This window comes from Manacus candei, unplaced genomic scaffold (assembly GCF_025592945.1).
Source record: "Manacus candei isolate 608988 ecotype Guabito, Panama unplaced genomic scaffold, ASM2559294v1 h1tg000083l, whole genome shotgun sequence".
Lineage (NCBI taxonomy): Eukaryota > Metazoa > Chordata > Aves > Passeriformes > Pipridae > Manacus > Manacus candei.
In genome coordinates, this window is record NW_026138131.1 from 1,858,826 (window position 1) to 1,877,560 (window position 18,735).

An 18,735-nucleotide genomic window follows, 5' to 3' on the forward strand; every position below is an offset into this window, starting at 1 on the left:
GAGGCCTATAAAATTTGCCTATTTTTTTTTTGCTTTGCAAAAACAATGAATAACACAAGATAAACATGTTATCCATAAACAATGGATAACACAAGAATTGCAGATTTTTTGAACATCAGTACAAGTATACATGTATATAATTAGTTACAGTACCTTCTGTTTCTGGAGTGGTGATAATTCTATGGACCAGTCACTGGGATTCAATTTCATTGCATGTGTCTGCAAAAAATAAGATCCTTATTAAAAAAATAAATATAACTAACAAGGAAAGCAGCATCAAAGCCCAGTTCTACTAAACAGAGCTATTTCATGAACATTTTAATATTATTGCAGTTAGGTTGAGACAAATCTGTATGGTCATTAAACCCTCCTATTTCACTTCCACTTCCTCATTTACTGCTTATAAAGAGAGTGGTAACCAGCCTAGATGGTCTGTAGAGACTGAAAGCCCTTTCTTACAGTCCACAAGCACATTTGAGATCCACCTTCCATCCACCACAAAGCTACAAATATGACACCTGATCATCACAACCTTCAACTCAACACCTAGTTTGATACCACAGCCTTGAAAGAATATGTTCAAAGAAACATTACACAGCAGAAATTTTCCTTGGAATCTCTCTTCTACATAAAGCAAAAACCCAAAAGGTAAGGCAATGTAGAATATTCCTAGGTTGGCATGTGTAGTGAGATTTTGGTCATCCTTTCCCATATATTCCAAATGACCAGATAATGTTCTTTGCTGCTGTTTGTTAACTGCTTATGGCTTAATCACCATATTCTTTTTTAACACAGTTCTGGTTTCAGACTTCCAAAAATTCATATCATCAATATGACATTAAAGGTTTTCCTCCACCTGTCACACTCGTCAATAAGATATGTTGCCACAGCCTAGAAAAATTGAGGCAACTATGCTGTATCAGGTTATTTGCATTTAGATTCAAGAAGAGCAATCATTTTATTTTGTATTTTGACAAGTTTGCCTGATGGGCTTTTTTCAAATTTACTGTTTCATTCTGACAAATGTTTTAAAATTGATTCACGATAAGTACAAAACCTAAAAGGAGAAGGAAGTCTAGCTCATAAAGTGTGTAATATGTAAATAAGGCCATGCTGTGCATTGTATCTGAAAACATTTTTTTTCTTGTAAATCAAGTTTTATAACTGTGAAATAAATGGTATGTACAAACTGTTAAATTATCAAGTACTTTTAAGTACAAGCAAATAATAATTCCTGTAAAATGTGCAATCCCTCCAGCATAACTGACAACATATTCAGAGCTGAATCCACAGAGAGTTTCCATTCCATCAAAATCTTTAAAAAAAAGACAAAATCCAACTCTCTTTCCAGTGCACCGCATTAAGGCCTGGACATGTCCTTTCTGCTGAGCAAACAAAATTGTTTTGAAAAAGTGTAGAAGTGATAAGGTGAACATATTTTTTAAATAAAAGAAGTATGTAGGAACAAGCTTGAGGATCACCAAATAATCAAAATGTCTGCATTTCGGTCTTCTCTTTAACATGCTCCACCTGTACTAAACCTCTTCTGGAAACAGGAAAAGATAGCTCTTCTGCTTCATTTCCTGAAATTCTCTCTTGGAAATCATTAAGAAAATCAAGTTCAGATACCATGTGGTATCCAGCATGCTTTTCCTTTTCTTTCTGATTGCCAGAGCTAAAGTGTGGGGAGGGGTTGCATCACTTGGACTGCTTTAATCTCATCCTACAACATTACTTGGGAAATTATAACATATTTCAGCACTGGATAATGATGATATGAAATGCATGCCCATTTTACTTTCAGTACTTCTTCGTGTCACATAGGACATTCTGGGCTAGTCAGGAGTTCTGTACTAGGACCTGAAACATGATTTAGCTTCTTTGTCTTCCTCTGCATAAAAAATGATTGAATTATAGATTCATTATTGGAATATATTACCATATTTAGGATGTCAGTTGTATCTCCAAGGTTTCTGTCAGTACTGTCATCATCTGAATCTTCTTCTGTAGAGGCTTCACCAGGTTTACCCCTTTGATGATCATTTTCTACAATAGGGGGAAATAAATAAATAAACAAATTCCATAGGAAGAAGCAAAATATAGCAAACAAAACACCCCACTCTTATAAAATAGAGAGTATTTCTAATTTTCTGACATAGAACTGAAGTACTGAGATTCCTCATTCCCCCATCCTAAGACACAGAAGAAACACTTCCACCCCTTTTCATCAGTATTAACATTAGAGGTTAATACTGAGACCAGTAATCAGTGCATTGTAGATCTCTGACCATTTCTGCAGGCTTTCAAAGCATAAATATTACATGGGACATAGATTCTTTTTTTAATAACTGTGTAACAATTAGACCAAATTATCTGCAGTCATGTTATGTACATTGCACATTACCCATGCAATGGATGGAGAGATAGTGAGTTTAACTCCAATGCAGCATCATAAAAATGTTCCTGTGTCATTTTCAGGTTCACCTCAAGTCCATCAGGTATAAGACTATTCCATACAGCACAAAACCTGAGGTTTTAGGCCTAGGAAGACTCTAAAGGCAATTCAAATTTCACAGTATTGCTTTCCTAGAATGAGAAATGCTAATGGACATGCTGGCTGCTTTACAAATAATCATCTTAATTTTAACTGAATTAATTACTTTCAAATGAGATTTGACTGTCCAATAAATCTGGGCTAACCTTTACAGAGAAGCACTGCATTCTGCATTCTTCAGCAATGCTTCTCCAAGGAAATCACACATGCCCAGGAACCCAGATAAGTCCAGATCTGCTCTAGAGAATCTGTGCAAAAGTCCAGTGCTGTATCAGTATTATGGTTATCCAGGCTTTTGCATTAGCTAGAATATTATAAATCCTTATTATCTTAGCTAATAGACAATTTTGCATTTCCAAGTAAAGAAGAAAGGTCCTGTAAGAATTAGTAGACCTCTTCTCTTATCCAAGTTCTCTTATAGACCTTACTGTCTCTACTATTGTTCCTAACCACAGGTGCAATTCAGAAGTTGTTTTTTCTTTCACTCAAGCTTCCCCCGAATCTTTAAGCATGTTTTCCAAACATGAACACTGTGAGGCAATTTCTTGTCTGCATTTCTCAGCTTTCTGTATGCTGCCAGACACTCTTGAAGTAAGACTGAACTTAAACTTCCTTTCATATTCAAACTGAGCATCATTTACGAATGATGAGAGCTAAACCATACTTATCAGAAAACAGCAGCAAGATGTGGGGACACTTCACCTTTTTCACTGTCTCCATCTGCCACAGATTCAGCTTTAGGAAGACTTGTTGCAGAAAAACTGAATGGGGTAGTGTTGCTTGTCACAGGCAATGAAGATTTTAAGAAGCTTTTTCCCAGTGGAGGCAGAGTTCGTGCCATTCGAATAAACTGTTCTGGTGACCTTTCCTTTAGAAGATCAAAAAAATACACTGAGAATAAGGGCAGAAGAACAAAATGTAAGCAATTTCTCATATTTAATAGTAGTATTTTCTTTTAGTCGATGATACTATGCTGAACTTTTATACAAAGCAGAAAAAATATCTTCAATATTTTAATTATTTATAGTCCTAAAAAGTGGACATAGAAGGAATTTTTTAGATTGTTTCTACACAATAATTTCAAGCAGTCTTAAAATATAGACAAAGGGCAAAAAGAGCTTCTATTTAAGATTTCTATTTAAAATGAAAAACTACTTTCTCAAATAACACTGAGATATTTAACCCACAACATCAATACATTTTTATGAAATGAATGCAGGTTTTGGTAGAGTTAGTTTTCAGAGAGGTAAGTAAAATAATCCAACTCATCACGCTACTTAAAGAAATCACATGGAATGTCTAGTGGAGATAAAGGTGAAAAACCTACTATTTTAGGTAGCTACAGGATTTAGGGATATTTTAAGCTGATTGTGAAATGTTCTCCTTATATATTTTATAAACTATGAACTTGTTTAATATATTCAAGGACTCAGAGGGAACAACAAAAGAGTCAGGTTCTTGGCACCATTTAAAAATATAAGATATTTTTAAAAATGCAACAGAAGAGGTTCTCTATTTTGCAAACCCAATTTGAATTTTTTTCCCAGAAATAAACAAGGAAAATCTGACCAATACCTCTTTTTTTCCTGCATCAGCTTTTGGGATCAGAGTAAATATTAATTTTTCTTTTTATACATTAAACTTAAACACTTATCTTAAGAAGATGTATTTATCTGCTGGGTACATGCTGTGATTTCTAGCTTTAAAAATGATTTTGTTTCCTAAAAGAAGTATGGCAGTTCTAAAGAGCTCTGGATTTACCCTCTCCCGACGTCGCATTCGTGCTGCTGACAGCTGTAAGGTGTCTGCCAGTACAAAGTCCCCGCTCATTTTAGGGATAGTAGCAGTCAAAGGATTCTCATATAAATCTTCTAAGGGTATTTCTTCAGATCCTTTAGGTCTTGGAGCAGCAAAAACCAGCATGTGACAACCACCACAAGCAACCTACAGCTCAAAAAAGGGTCTGATTATTTCAAGTATCAATAGAAGGATGGCATTTTCTTATAATCATCTCAAGGGGCTTGGATTATAAGAAAAATGTAATAAAGCTAAGACTACCAAATTGCTTCAAATTTTGCTCCTAATTACATCAGCAAAATAAAAGTACTTAATTATGTTTATTAATGACTAGTGATCTATCTTCACTTCTTCTTAGCTAAATACAGTATATTTGTATTGAACAGAACAACGGGCAGACATTTCCACTGATTTTCAAGAGATTTGAGCTACTTATTTTGATACAAGTCAAATGTGGTCAGTACTGATAGTTTCAGTTACACAAATCTAGTTGTTTTATCACAAAATCCACAAAATGTAAAGTAAATCATAATCTCTCCAATATACATAGTATTATTACATAAAGATCAGAGGTTTCACTTTTTAAAAAGTTTAAAAACTTCACTTCTGATGAGACTTCCTTAAACTCTATTTCCAGTAAACAAACAGAAGATAAACAGACTTTAGTCCCAAATTTTGCTAAATCCTGAGTTATGTTAGCATTTTTTAAGCTGACAATTCTATGACACTTATTTCTTCTGCACCTCAAAAAAACAGACAAAAACAATTCCCTTAAAATGAAAGAGTATTCCTGCTTTCTCATCCCTTTTGAATTCTAAAAAGCAAAACCTCAAATATTCAAAAATATTTAAAAACATCCCACTGTACAAAAATTGCCACATTGAAAAGGTAACACTGGTGTTTTCAGAAAAGATATCAATTTCCCCCTATTCCAACAATCTAAGAGTAATAAATATTTCATCTTAAAGGCTACCACAGCTCTATAGACCAAATCACTATAGCACAAGACTACTGAATAAAACCCTAAAAAAGAGTCTATATGTGCAGTTTGAACCAAAGAAATTCTAAACAGGTAAGCATATATACTTTCCTTTTTCTTTCAATTTATGTTGTCAACTAATTAAATATTAAAGAAATAAATAATTCTATAATAAGATTTCAATTCTCATTAATAATGTGTTTCATAAAAAGGTGTCTGAGAAGCATGAACAAAAGTTTTACCAAAAGCACTGTGAACTTCAAGAAATTATAACACAGAGTGGGATCAAACAGGTTTGTAAAACTCTCTTCTCCAAAGCCCAGCTTGCCATGTCGCCCATCTCCAAAAGTGAACATGAGGCCATTCTCTGTATGTGGAAAAGATGTTATAACCAAGATTCAATACAAAACCAGGACAGAACCATTGCAAACAAAACAACAGGCCATGAAAGTAAGAAATATTTTTCTTCCAAAACCAAAACACGAACAATTATTTTTAGAACTTCAGCAGATGAATATGATTTTTAAAAATATGCATATTTTCAGACAAAGGACTGTTTGAGATGCAAGTTAGTCTAGACAATCTGTAAAAAAAAAACAAAACCACTCTAACAAAATAATAAGATTTAAACTGTATAGAAAAACAAAGGTTTCTAAACAAGAATATTTGTTAAAGCAAGGCATGCTTATAAGGCTATAATTCCCCAGGAGATACAGGGCACAGAGTCATGCATGGCATGGATATGAATCAGGAATTCCTATCAAATCTGGCTTCCTCACTGGCTCAGAACCAGTACATTTGCACGTGTCTTCTGCTATTGCTCATTTTATAACAGAAGCTTTTCCAGTACAATAGTGAGTTGCTGGAAGTTCATTTCAGATTTTGGCACTGACATACCTGCTATTACAGCAGTGTGATTTTCCCCACATGCAACGTTACGTATTTTATGCTTCTTCAAGTGTTTCACAGACTTCGGCACTGAAGATTCAAAAACAAAAGTACCATGGCCCAGCTGCCCATATTGTCCAAGTCCAAAAGTATAGACATCTGTCTCTGAAATTGTACAGGTAAAGTTAATAAAAAAATGCTAATATATATGTATATATTTATATAGTAAATGGCTTTCTATTAGCCAAATGGAAGGCAACTGACATCAGCATCAAAAAAGCAATGTTTAATCAATTAAAAAAATGCACTAGCCCTAATCAATTACATTTATCAATTAATAACAACATATAACAAAATAAAGAAAACCAGGAAATATTTAGAAAAAAATTTGAATGGTTCAATATGCAATATATTTTCTAACATAACTGCAAAATAACCCACTGATCACAGGTACATGAGGTACCAGTTAAAAAAAAAAAAAGAAATTTACATACTGCAATTAATTCAAGACCACAATATTTACATATTCATGCATTTTCAAGTGCAATAGTCTCATCTTAATTTCTCTTTACCTTCATTTACCTTGTATGATCCTAAATTTCATAGACAAGGCCTCTTTAAACCAATACAAATTTGTATGTAAGAAGAGACTGGAACAGAAGAGGTTTTAGTATTCTGTTCAGCTACCAAATCAGCCCTGCACTAAACACAGAGAAGACTATAATTGTGTTATCTTGTGACAGAATAATCATCTTTCCACATTTATATTTTGTCTGTTTAATGGTCTGTCTGTGCCAGGAAAAAGAAGAAAAGCTTCTCCAAAGCAATAAAGATTCTTGGTGTGTCCATCCTTGGCACTCCATCACAACAGGGGAAGACTGTGAAGCTTGGAAATCTTGATGAGGTCATACTTGAAAAGAGAAGGGTTTTTTGGAAAACGAGAGTTTTTCCTGGAATTTTATTCCCTGCTCCTTTTTCTTTTGCATGTAGGCAACGAAGGAAAAGCTAGAGAACTATTATTTAAAGTACTTGAAAAATTATTAAGAAAACCTTGGAAAGATTGGGAAGGACAAAAAATATTCTATGTTAAGTAAAAAGAACTTGGGAGCAAAATATATTGTTACACCATTGTTATGAATTCAGTGCAGAACATTCCCACTTTGCCTGTAGAGATATCGGATTAAAAATGCCACCATTTTCAAAGGCAAGAGAGGAATGTGTGGAACACCAATCAACAGAGAATCTTTGCTTTCTGAGCACTTCTTTGTGGTCACTGGAACAGCAAAATAACTTTAAGTGCCACAAAAGTAACTTACACTGTGCAATCCAATTCTCACAGTAGCCACAGACTGGAGAAATACTAAAAACTAATCATGTTACCATTCCCTTAAACTAATCCTTCACTGCTGTCAGGGAAAGAGAAAGCAGAGAACAGACCAGGTTACAAATCACTACCATAGTACCCTTATACTAAACTTTCCGATTTTAAAAGAACCTTGATGAAATAGTGTAACACTACATATGGAAATGTTCTTTCTAGGAAAGGCTTTGCCCTTTCTATTCCTTTAAAACTTTGCCATATTAAGATGTCATGAATTCCCACTGTAAAAAAACTCCAACGATCTCACTTTTTTTCCAGACTGTAGATGAAGGATATTGAGTAAACCTTTTTTTTTTTTTTTACTAAATGTAATGATAAAGCTCCCTCTGCTGGAGATTCTAGTGCAAGAAAGCAACACCTTCTCAGGAGCTTTAGAAAGTAAAACAAGAAATTTCCTGTAACATTTAGACTTTCTGCACCAGAATCAAAAAACTACTCCTGAAAGACAGGAGCTTTTTCTAAGCAAACCAAAGTCTCATCTTCATTTCAGCAAATTATTTTCTCAGGATGGCTGATTCCATAAATTCTGCTTAGAAGTATTGCATTTGTCTTAACTTTTCTTTGGAAACTGGCAGATCTTGTAATTTCCAAATTATATGGCTTTATCTGATTAACATAATTACTTTGAGTGAAGTTGGAGGGGTTTTTTTGCAATATCTTTAATTCTAGCATGAAACATGCAATGTCTTCTGCATTTGTGTCTAGTGGGAGAGATTCTCAAATGTGAAAGTGCAGGAAATATTTTCTTTTCTCTCTTTCTCTGACAATGAGGAGAAAGGGGTGATTCCAAGCCAAGTTGGAGCTCTTTTATAAGAACAATTTCTTCTGCTGCTCTTACAGATCAGAGGCATCCAAACGTTGCTCCGCCTAAACTTGCTTCTTAGTCAATTAACAGGGCACAGGAAGAGAAAAACCTTGCTCCTTTCTTAAGCAATTCACTGCTCTGGCACAGCAGTGAGGACAAACATCAGTAATAACCTCATTTAGCAGAAATGAGGTATTTCCTCCAAACTGTCCTTAAAAATATGTGGAAAGAGAAGTGTATGGCAAAGCAACCTCACATACTTAGTGATAAAATGACAGTGTTGAATTTTACCATTCTGAATTTGGATTTGTAAATAAATTTGCCTACAGCATGAATCCCAAAGAGATTCATATTAACTTCCCTTTACAATCCTCAGTCCCAGTAAGGATATGTTTGGATGAGACAGACAAAATGTAATAGAGCGAAAGGGCAGATTTCATTCCCCCTTCATTTTCTCTCTTCAGTCCCCTCCTGCACTGTGCTGCACACCTGGTTATGTGGTGACCATGCCCAGCTCAGTGTGTCAGGTTTTGGGGGGTTTTTGCTGATACAGTTTCCTGTGGAACAGTCAAGGCAGCACCAGAGTGGTATAAGGGAAGAGGATGGACATATGTCCACAGGAGAATGAGAGAGGCCTCCAGGGCATCTGGGAATCAGAAGGAAGGCTCAGACACAGAAACACCACCCAGCAGCAGGAAGAGAGCACGAGTCCTGTCTCTGCCTTGAGGAAGGAACTGCTCTCTTCACAGCAAGAGCTGATAGGAGGGTCCTCGACAGATGAAGAGAAACAGTTTCAGAGCTTGCACAGAAGCCAATGGCTCCGTTTTTCCAAGTGACCTCCAGCACCTAAGTGCAGGGACTGCTTCTCCTTTTCTTCCTACATTTCCTTTTTTTGAAGAACAGGGGTATTTCCCTGTATTTGCTTAATCTCCAACTTTGCAGGCATATTTTGTAATCTCCGTGATCACTGGCACTATCAATAAAATAGTCCTAGGCAAAAATCTATATAGCTTTCATAATTTTTTTTAAAACATGCCATTTGCTTAAAGAACTGTGTGAGCTCTGAGAGTGTTTTTAAGAATTATGTATTCCCTGGTATGTATTTAAGGCTACAGACAAAGTTTGAAAATGCACAGAACTAAGAGAAGAGAGGTATGCTTATATCATAGAATCATGGAATCATGGAATCACAGAATGGTCTGGGTTGGAAGGGACCTGAAATATAACTTAGTTTCACTTTCCACTAGACCAAGTTGTCCCAAGCCCCATCCAGCCTGGCCTTGAACACTTCCATGGATGGGGCATCCACAATTTCTCTGGGCAACTTGTTCCAGTACCTCACCACCCTTATAGTGAACACTTTCTTCCTCATAACTAATATAAATGTACTCTCAGTTTGAAGCCATTCCCTCTTGTCCTGTTACTACATGCTCTTATAAATAGTCCCTCTCTATCTTTCCTGTGGGCTCCATTCAGGCACTGGAAGGCTGCAATTAGATCATCACAAAGCCTTCTCTTTTCCAGGCTGAACAATCCCAATTCTCTCAGCCTTGCCTCACAGGAGAGGTGATCCATCCCTCTGATCATCTTGATGGCCTCTCCACACAGATTAATTTCCAAACATTATTATTATTATCACTACTATAACTATTATGTCAATGGGCTATTCACTCTTACAGTAGCTTTATTTTTAAACACCTAATAATGAAAAATGTTACTGCAAAAAATCATCTATCAACACAATACTCAGTGCTACCAGAGCTAGTAATTAGATTTGGGGATTTCAGTATAAATAATATACAGACTTAAGAATGGTCTGAAAAATCTAGATAATCCTATGTGGTTTGAACAGTGGGTTCTGTCAGGAAAAGGTAGAGCTTTTTCATCCTTTTTATCCTCTTTCAAACGGGTGTCATGGCTTTCTTTCTAAAAGACCTTGAGACAGAAGATGAAAAATCCAACATTTTACATACTAATGCACTAATGTGCTGTATTGTTGTGTCAAACATTCTATTCTCAAAGGACTACTTCACTTTTTCCTTTGAAGAACTATCTTTGCTTTCCCTCCTTTCAGAGAATGAAAGGAGGTAATATATCCTTCTATAGACAAGACTATTCCCAGAGGATCTGCTGTCATCCGAAAAAAACTAGAAGATATTAAGGCCACTCCAAATCATCTGTTTCTTCTTCTCCAGTGTCTAGGTTCACATTTATTATTATCCTGTTAAAACATTTTACTGAAAAAGTACACAAATTGTGATTGCTGCTCTCTCATATTTCTTTTGAGAGTGATGACAGCAACAGCTTTCATTTTCAGTAGGAAGCAGCTGCAAGCATTGGGGTAGTGGGTGCATTTATTTCAGTCTCTGAGAGAACTCCTGTGGGATGAGGATATGATCTTCTTGGACTGGCTGACTGACTGCTACGAAATGCATAGGTTTGTGCTACCTCAGGCAGAGAAAGCTTTTGCATGCTAGAATTTTTAACTGCAGTTCTGTTGCTTCTCTAGAACAACTGCAAATATTAAAGACAGAAGGAACACTAAGGCTTGTAAAGAAGATAGCTTTCAATGCCATATTCAATATTTCTAAAATTTATCTTTAAAAATTTGGGGTTTTTTCCAAATAATTGCTCTCAACAATTTAATTCTTGCTCTCTGGGAAAAATAATTGAGGTTCATATTTTGGAATTTCAGAGGGGGAAAAAAAAGGAATTATTTTAATATGTACTTTCTACCACTTACTCTGATTCTTGTTGGAGAGATTCCAAACAGTAGATTCATTTAATAACCCAGATAACAGTGGTTCTTACCATACAAAATTGCCAATAGTATAGATAAGTCATAAAAAAGAAATCAAATGAAGTGCTTTGGAATAGACTAATTACACATGAGAGTCAGGAAGAAACTTGCCTCGTAGTCTGTAAGATAACTGGATTATGATTTCTTCTAATTTGATAAACCCTAAGTAGAAATGATGGCAAGAAATGAGCCAAGACATGCAACAGCATCTTCACGTGACACTTCCTCCTATCCTTTTGCAATGTTAAATGAGATAGAGGAAGCTGGGGAATATTCAATAGTCAGACACTCACTTCTTATTTTTTTAGAGTGAAACGCCACACCCTTAAAAACTGGAAAGACCCTGAAAAGATGAGAACCACATCAGTATTGTGTTATGTTGTATTACTAAAACCAAGCAGCACCTATTTTCATGGAAGATGACACAGAAAGTTAAGAATTTCTTCAAAATTGTACTGATTTCTTAACTATGAAAATGAGCTTAAAACAGTATAAGTGCTTCTGCTCCTCTTTAAAGACATATCATCAGAATTCTCAATTTGTAGTCACACCACTTTATCTCAAGGAGTGATTCAAGTGATTCAATTCAGGAGTGATTTCAAGTTTCTGGTGCTAAAACTATAATCTATGTATGTCACACTCACTTTCAAAATTATTATTGTCCATACCTATCCTTTTTCACATTTTTTTTCCCAAATTTTTCTTTGAGACACTGCTGATGAAGTATTTTTCACTCGAGACAGTTATTTCCACTATCCTCTACTCTTTCACTCAGTGTCCTAGGCAGAAGTTCACAGCTGTAACCTATTTATTAACACCTGAATCACACTAAAAAAACAACTATCTGACTTTTCACTCTTATCACAACTACTATTAATCTTTAGGAAATGTATTTTATTGGAGGTTACAGTTTTCCTCTTTCAGTGACTCAACTAGATCTTCTGGCACTCAACACTTTGACCATCAACTGACAGCTAAGCCAGCACTGAATTTCTTATTTGCCTTCTACAACAAAATCTATTTCCATAAGCAACTAAATCTTACATACTAAAACACTGGCTTACATTATTGTGTATTAATATGAAAATACCTTACTGTGGTATGTTCTTCTACTGCTTTTGGTTTTTTGGCATTTATATTTTGCCTCTTTGTTCTAGCTCTGGTACAGATTTCACTGTAATGATGATGGAATCCAGGTCTTCATCTTTCTACTAAATCTCTGTAACAGTTGTTTGTTATGATGAATTTTTATCACATGAAATATCATTAGAATGAAATATCTATTGTTTGAACTCAGATTTATGGTTAAAAAACAATCAATAATGATAATCAAATTCTTTCTGCAGAACTTCACTTTATAACACACAAAATAGTGCTATGATTTACACATTTGTTGGCCTCCAATTTATGGTAATTCTTTTGCTAATAATGATAATCTGATTTTATGTAAAGAAATTTATTTTATGACACAGAATACTGCCAGAGTAAGACTGCATGTTGTTGGAAGATGAGAGACAAAGTCATTGAAATGTAGACATATATTTGCATTATTTCCTGGATTGGCTACTGCTATTTCCTCTTCATGGTTTTCCCAAAGGAATTTTATCCTACCCAGAATCTTCAGTTTGAATCATTACACACAGCCTTTCCCAGCATTTCACTTCCACCCTTACTCTCTCCAATGGCTTACAGTACAATACCACATTGTATTACTTGCAATCTCCCTCAGTTAGATTTTCAGTTTATATTTTAGAAATTTTAGTTACATAATCTTAAAGGTGTGTCACAAGATTGACAAGAGAATATGCAGACTTTTCAGAATGCAGATTTAGGGACTGATAACCATACATCCAACTTGTTTTTATAGCTTTTGTATTTTGGTAGGAGAACAATTACAGGCTATACAGCCTTACAGATATTATATTCATTACAAGCCAAAGGTGATATTTTTCAAACCATCTGTGGGCAAAGTAAAACTTACCTTTCCTGCTTCTCTTCCGCTACAGTTCAGGATAGAACTTGTGGAAATAATGAGCCAGCAATGCTTTGCACATATCTCTTGGAAAAGCTGAGTCACTGCTGGCAGACAACTATTTAACAGTTCAGTAACATACACCATCTTCCAAGTACTATATATGTGGCCCTGTGAACTATTATGTAACAGTTGTATTTGCTGATTTTCATAACTTGTACGATATGTCAAATGTCTGTATCTATACTAGTTTTATATGTGTGCTAGAGATTCTTCTGAAAGGCACAGGAAAAATCCATATCACAAGAGATATTTAATTCACTTAGGCATCCAGTACTTAGTGAAGCTACTTGAAAAGTGACTTCCTAAATACTTTACTAAATTTCAAGGTAATTTCAATTTACTACAGAATGGAACCTTTCCTCCAAAATTTTCCCCCTCACTGCAACACCACTTTCAAGTTCCTTAGAGGAAAAAAACATTAATCATCCATGTTGCACTAGGAGGTGCTGGCTTATTACAATTCCAGTAAGAAAGGCTCTCAGATTAGGTAGAGTTCACTTAAAATGCTATTTATTGGAGCTAAGACTATAAAAAAAAAAGAAAAAAAACCCAAGGTAGTATCAATAACCTTCTATCCCTTCAGATGCTGGGAATCCCAAGCTGTGTGGAATTGAACAGGTTTAGTATGCTGTGCAAATCTCATCCCTGGAAAGTTACTCCTTTTGGTCATTTGACCTCTTATAGGATTTTCTTATGAGTAAAACAACTCTATACATCATTTATACTGTCATAAAAAGGACATTTACATGGCAACTTGCTTGATAAAGGCAAGGTCACACAAGTGGTGTCACCAGTGGTATCAACCAGGATCCCGTTTACATCTAATTTCAGTGGGAAGCAAATTCTTTTTAAAGTAAATTAAATTTAAGACTAAGTTATATGGTTGGAAAAAAAGCCAGTTAAATTACATACCTGTCAGCACCACTGTGTGCTCTCCACCACAAGCAACCTTATTAACTTTTTCCATAATTCCCAGTACAGGCTGTGGGACTCTATTGTTCTTCAGCTGTTCAGGCAATAATCCCAGTTTACCATTTGCAGGTTCTCCAAAAGTATAGAGCTCACCATCTCCTGTGAAAATACGGAACATGGTATGGTTTCCAGCATACACTCAGAAGCAAGGATGAGTTGTCAAGACTGCTGCAGACACAAATCACTGTCAGAAAAGTCATTACAGGATAGTTGAAAATACTTGTATAATGCCCAAACAGATGGGCAAAGCACTCTGCTTTGATGGGACATGAAGGTGCTAGGTTTTAGCTCCCTCCAAGATCAGAATCACAATATTGAGCCTGCAAGAAATGTAGCCAAGAGAAAACCAAAACCATATACATCCTGCTTCTGAGAGGTTACAATTCCCTCTGTAACCAGTATTTATGTCAACTGAAGTTGCTTGTAAGAATCTGAATTACAACAGAAAATAATTTTGAATGGAAACAAAAAATAATTTTGCATGGAATTTTGATGGAAAATCCATGCTTTCTTCTTGTAAGATATAAAGAAATCACAGTAAATGACACAAAACTGTGTGTGGTTTGGACAGTAAGAAAAGAACTGTATATCCAACCACAGAAATACGGCAGTGGTTCCATAGCAATAACTCCACCAGAATTAAGTTTAAATAACTTGTTTCTAATCTGGACGTATGGAATGATGGTATTTGTCTTCCCAAGTCACTGTTACCTGTGATGGAGCCCTGCTGTCCTGGGGATGGCTGAACACCTGCCTGCCCATGGGAAGAAGTGAATGAACTCCTTGTTTTGCTTTGCTGGCACACACCGCTATTGTTTTACCTGTTAAACTGTCTGTATCTCAACCCACAAGTGTTTTTTTTTCACTTTAACTCTTCTGATTCTCTGCCTGATCCTGTTGGTGGGGGGCAGTGAGTGAGAGCATGTGTGGTGCCTAGTTGCTGGAGTTAAACTAGGACAGTGTTTTATATGGTTTCTATATTTTCCAAGATCATGTCTGCCTCTCACAACAGAAAAGATTCTTCAAGTACCATGGTTCTGGGCCACTAAGGCTGGCAACTGGACTTGTTACCTTTACAGAATGTTCTAACTGCATAGGAAGGCACTCAGGGAATGAGATTAATGTGATCTTACTCAATGTCAAGCTTTCTACAAGGTTTGATGGGACTCAGGCTATTGAATAGCCACCCACAATCTATTCACAGAGATCCATTGTCTTCAGCAAGGCAATGAAACAGGATAGCAGCTGTATTTCCTAACTCTCATGATCAGAGGTGTAACTTCATCCTCCCAGTAGTCCTTATTTTTTTCTATCATTCTGACATTTTCTTTCCTGCACACACAAACTAGCCCAATAATATTATAACACTTGGGTTACCTGCATGTGTCTGTGGAGAAGTACCTTTCACAGAATCACAGAACCATAGAATGGGTAAGGTTGAGAGGGACTACAGCAGGTCATCTGCTCCAACCTCCCTGCTCAAGCAGGGTCATCCCAAAGCATATGGCACAGGATTGTGTCCAGATGGCTCTGAAATATCTCCAGTGAGGGAGACTCCACACCCTCTCTGGGCAACCTGTTCCAGTGCTCGGTCACTGCACAGCAAAGAAGTTCTTCCTCATGTTCAGGTGGAACTTCCTGGGCACCAGCTTCTGCCCACTATCTCTTGTCCTGTTGCTTGGTACCACTGAGCAGAGCCTGGTCCATCCTCTGACACCCCCCTCTAGCTACTTATAGACATTGATGAGGTCCCCTCTCAGTTGTCTCTTCTTGAGGCTTTCTTACATTCTTCTACAGTTTTTCTCTAGGAGTTGTTTTGCAGTCATTTCAATCTGTCTGTGTTTTTTAAGAATCAAAATGAACTGTGTTTAAGCTTTTCTGTTCAGTTTGATTTCCTGTTTTAATTCTGATCTTTTTTCTTATATCTATGTGCAGAAATACTCTGAACAAGCTGACACTTTGCAGTTATTTGCAGCAGCATCAATTTTCTGTTCTAAAACAGCAGCCCAATTAAAAAGAGAAAAAAACAACTGCAATGTGTGGTTTTCTGTAACCAAAGCATTCTGCTGACAAAGAGATTTTATTAGGGATTCTGAGTGAAAAAAATGGAAAAAACCCAACAACAAAAAGAACCTGTATTTTTTGAAAGGCAAATATTGTTTTAATACTCTTAGATCAGCCTTATATTTTTAGAAATGAGTTGATAAACCCCCAAAAGTGCTTGGGAGATAACTACTTATGCAGTTCTCTTTGAAGAGACCAGCAGTTCTTTTTAAACACTACTGTACTGAAAAAATTAATCCAATCACAATCTAATTAATAGGATTAGAGATTCAAATGGCCAAGCTTCCATTGACTTCCCAAACTAATCAAGTTTATTACATTTTTTCAACTTAATAATCCAGCTAACAAAGATAAAACCATTTACTAAAGCAATTTTTGAATACATTACGCATCCCTTTAAGGCAAATAGTGGTCTAAAAGCTATGAAGAATAGCAATCAAGCATAACAAGAATCCAGTCAAACCCAGATAAATTTTGAGTGCAGCATGTGTGCAGTAAACCTGCCTGCTAAGGACATGATGTACTGTGTGCAGTACACCTACATTTTAAGGACATTATGTTCACAACAGAACCTGGTTATTTGATTTTCTTCTCTCATATGAGTCACATTCTCAGGTGTTGAACTTTCCATTATGTGGCACATTTTCTGTATCACTAAACTTTAGGTCCCAGGAGCATGTCAAGGAAATGGGCAAGCAAATGGAAAATGTCTCCCAAAGGCAAATGTGCATCCTGTAGATGAGAGCAGATAGGAGACCTGGCTGGTGGCAAATGAGAATGGACAAAGAGTTGGATCACTCTATGATTCCTTGAATAAATGAGGAAGAAAAAGAAAAGAACTATTTTTTTCAAAACCAAACTGGTTAAAACCATCTCAGACACTGAAATTCAGAGTACAGAAGTGTTTGTGGGATGAATGCTCTTTAAAACCAGTCCTTAGAAATAATGACAAAATATATTAAGAAAGGAATTCATGGCAACTGCAAAGGTCTCTATGAAAAGACATATTTTCAAAGAGAATTTATCTTGACCTTGATTACAGTAAGAATTCAGGCAGGGGAAACACTAGAAGATAAAAGAATATATTCAGCTCCTTTCTGGCTCCACAAATCTAATTCTGCTGTAGACACCAGAGCAGTGGTTTAGATACATTGGCTTTTCCTGCTCTCCATCTCCTCCAGTGGACAAATGAGCTCAACGTGCTTGCCAAGCTTAATGCTTCCTGAAAAACTGTCCCCTCCTGAGTGAGTATGGTCAAAGGCACGACAAGTAAGGATCTGTGTAAGGGCTCAAAATCATTGCTACCCTCTTCCAGTTCTTTGTTTCTATGTTGCTTTGTTTGAGACATATCTCAAATACTGGGACCCAGCATCTTAAGTCTGCAAAGAGAAAGGAAACATACTGTGAAAAAGTCCTGAAGAGGGCTGGAAGCACTAAAAACTTGTTTTCAGTGGAACTCTCTAAAGAAGGCAAAGAAGAGGGAAAGAAAGCGAACAATCGTCTTTCAAACATGGACAGATTCATGATTTGCATATGGAAATGAGTATAAAATTCTAAGTTTCAGAAGTGCTTTTTTATTAAAAATACTCAGAATATATTCTGTTCTTCTATTCTACAACTACTTTGGCACCAGGGGGGTCCACGTGTACATGACAGAATCCAGGTGGCTGACATATTCAGTAGCTGAATTACTGTCTGAAAAGAAGACCTTCTAGGAAGCAGAAGTGAGAAAGGTGATAAGCCTTCTTGGAACTACTAGATAAGTGAGATTGCACTGTGCTTTATGGCAGTTAAGTACTCTAAAGACAAAAGCCTACTAAAAAAATCTTTTTAAAACCACCTATTTCAAAGAAATAACAATTTTAGTTTATTAAAAAAAAAATCTGGAATCTGTACTTTACCATTTTTTTTTTTAACTCAATAGTCTCTTATTAATGAACAGCCTGCCCTGGAGAGGGCACTCTGTGTCCACACTATGTATTCCAGTATCCTCATTAACCACTTTTTAGTTTTAACTCAGACACGTTTGTGATCCTAACAGTTATTACTTAGCTAGTGTACACCTTATGCCTAACCTAAACATATTAAGAAAGGGAACCATGTGGTGCCATGCTCATCAGTTCAGCCTGACAGCATGTATTAGGTCTTACATCCTGCAACTATGTTATGTTATTAAACATAGTATATTATTTGATGTTTAAAAGTCAAACCATAGTAATTGTATGGTATCGAGTAACTGAGAAGGAACACACTGTGTGACTATGGTACACTCAGATTAAATGCACAAAGTTTGTTAAACACTGGATACACACTGACACTACTGCAACAGAAGATCAGACCAGCAAAAGTACTTGGATGTCCAATACTAAATTTTTATGGTAGCTGAAGTATCAGTCAAATAAAACTGTCTGCAAGGGCCTAAAGGAAAGTAATAAAAAAAATTTATACTTTCACCACAAA

General features: G+C 36.0%; 1 protein-coding gene across 8 annotated transcripts in view; it reads right to left on the reverse strand.

Annotated features, from left to right (window-relative positions):
- RPGR (retinitis pigmentosa GTPase regulator) overlaps window positions 1-18,735 on the reverse strand; it is a 50,099-nt gene that overhangs the window by 15,090 nt on the left and 16,274 nt on the right. For all 8 annotated transcript variants that reach the window (XR_007908355.1, XM_051811662.1, XM_051811661.1 and 5 more), the window contains exons 7-13: window positions 14,152-14,310; window positions 6,228-6,383; window positions 5,573-5,697; window positions 4,316-4,498; window positions 3,257-3,422; window positions 1,940-2,046; window positions 154-219 (exon numbers count right to left, since the gene is read on the reverse strand). Coding sequence is in view for 7 of the 8 variants with exons in the window: in XM_051811662.1 (XP_051667622.1) it covers window positions 154-219; window positions 1,940-2,046; window positions 3,257-3,422; window positions 4,316-4,498; window positions 5,573-5,697; window positions 6,228-6,383; window positions 14,152-14,310 (962 nt within the window). In the remaining variant the exon portion in view is untranslated. The remainder of the gene's footprint in view (window positions 1-153; window positions 220-1,939; window positions 2,047-3,256; window positions 3,423-4,315; window positions 4,499-5,572; window positions 5,698-6,227; window positions 6,384-14,151; window positions 14,311-18,735) is intronic.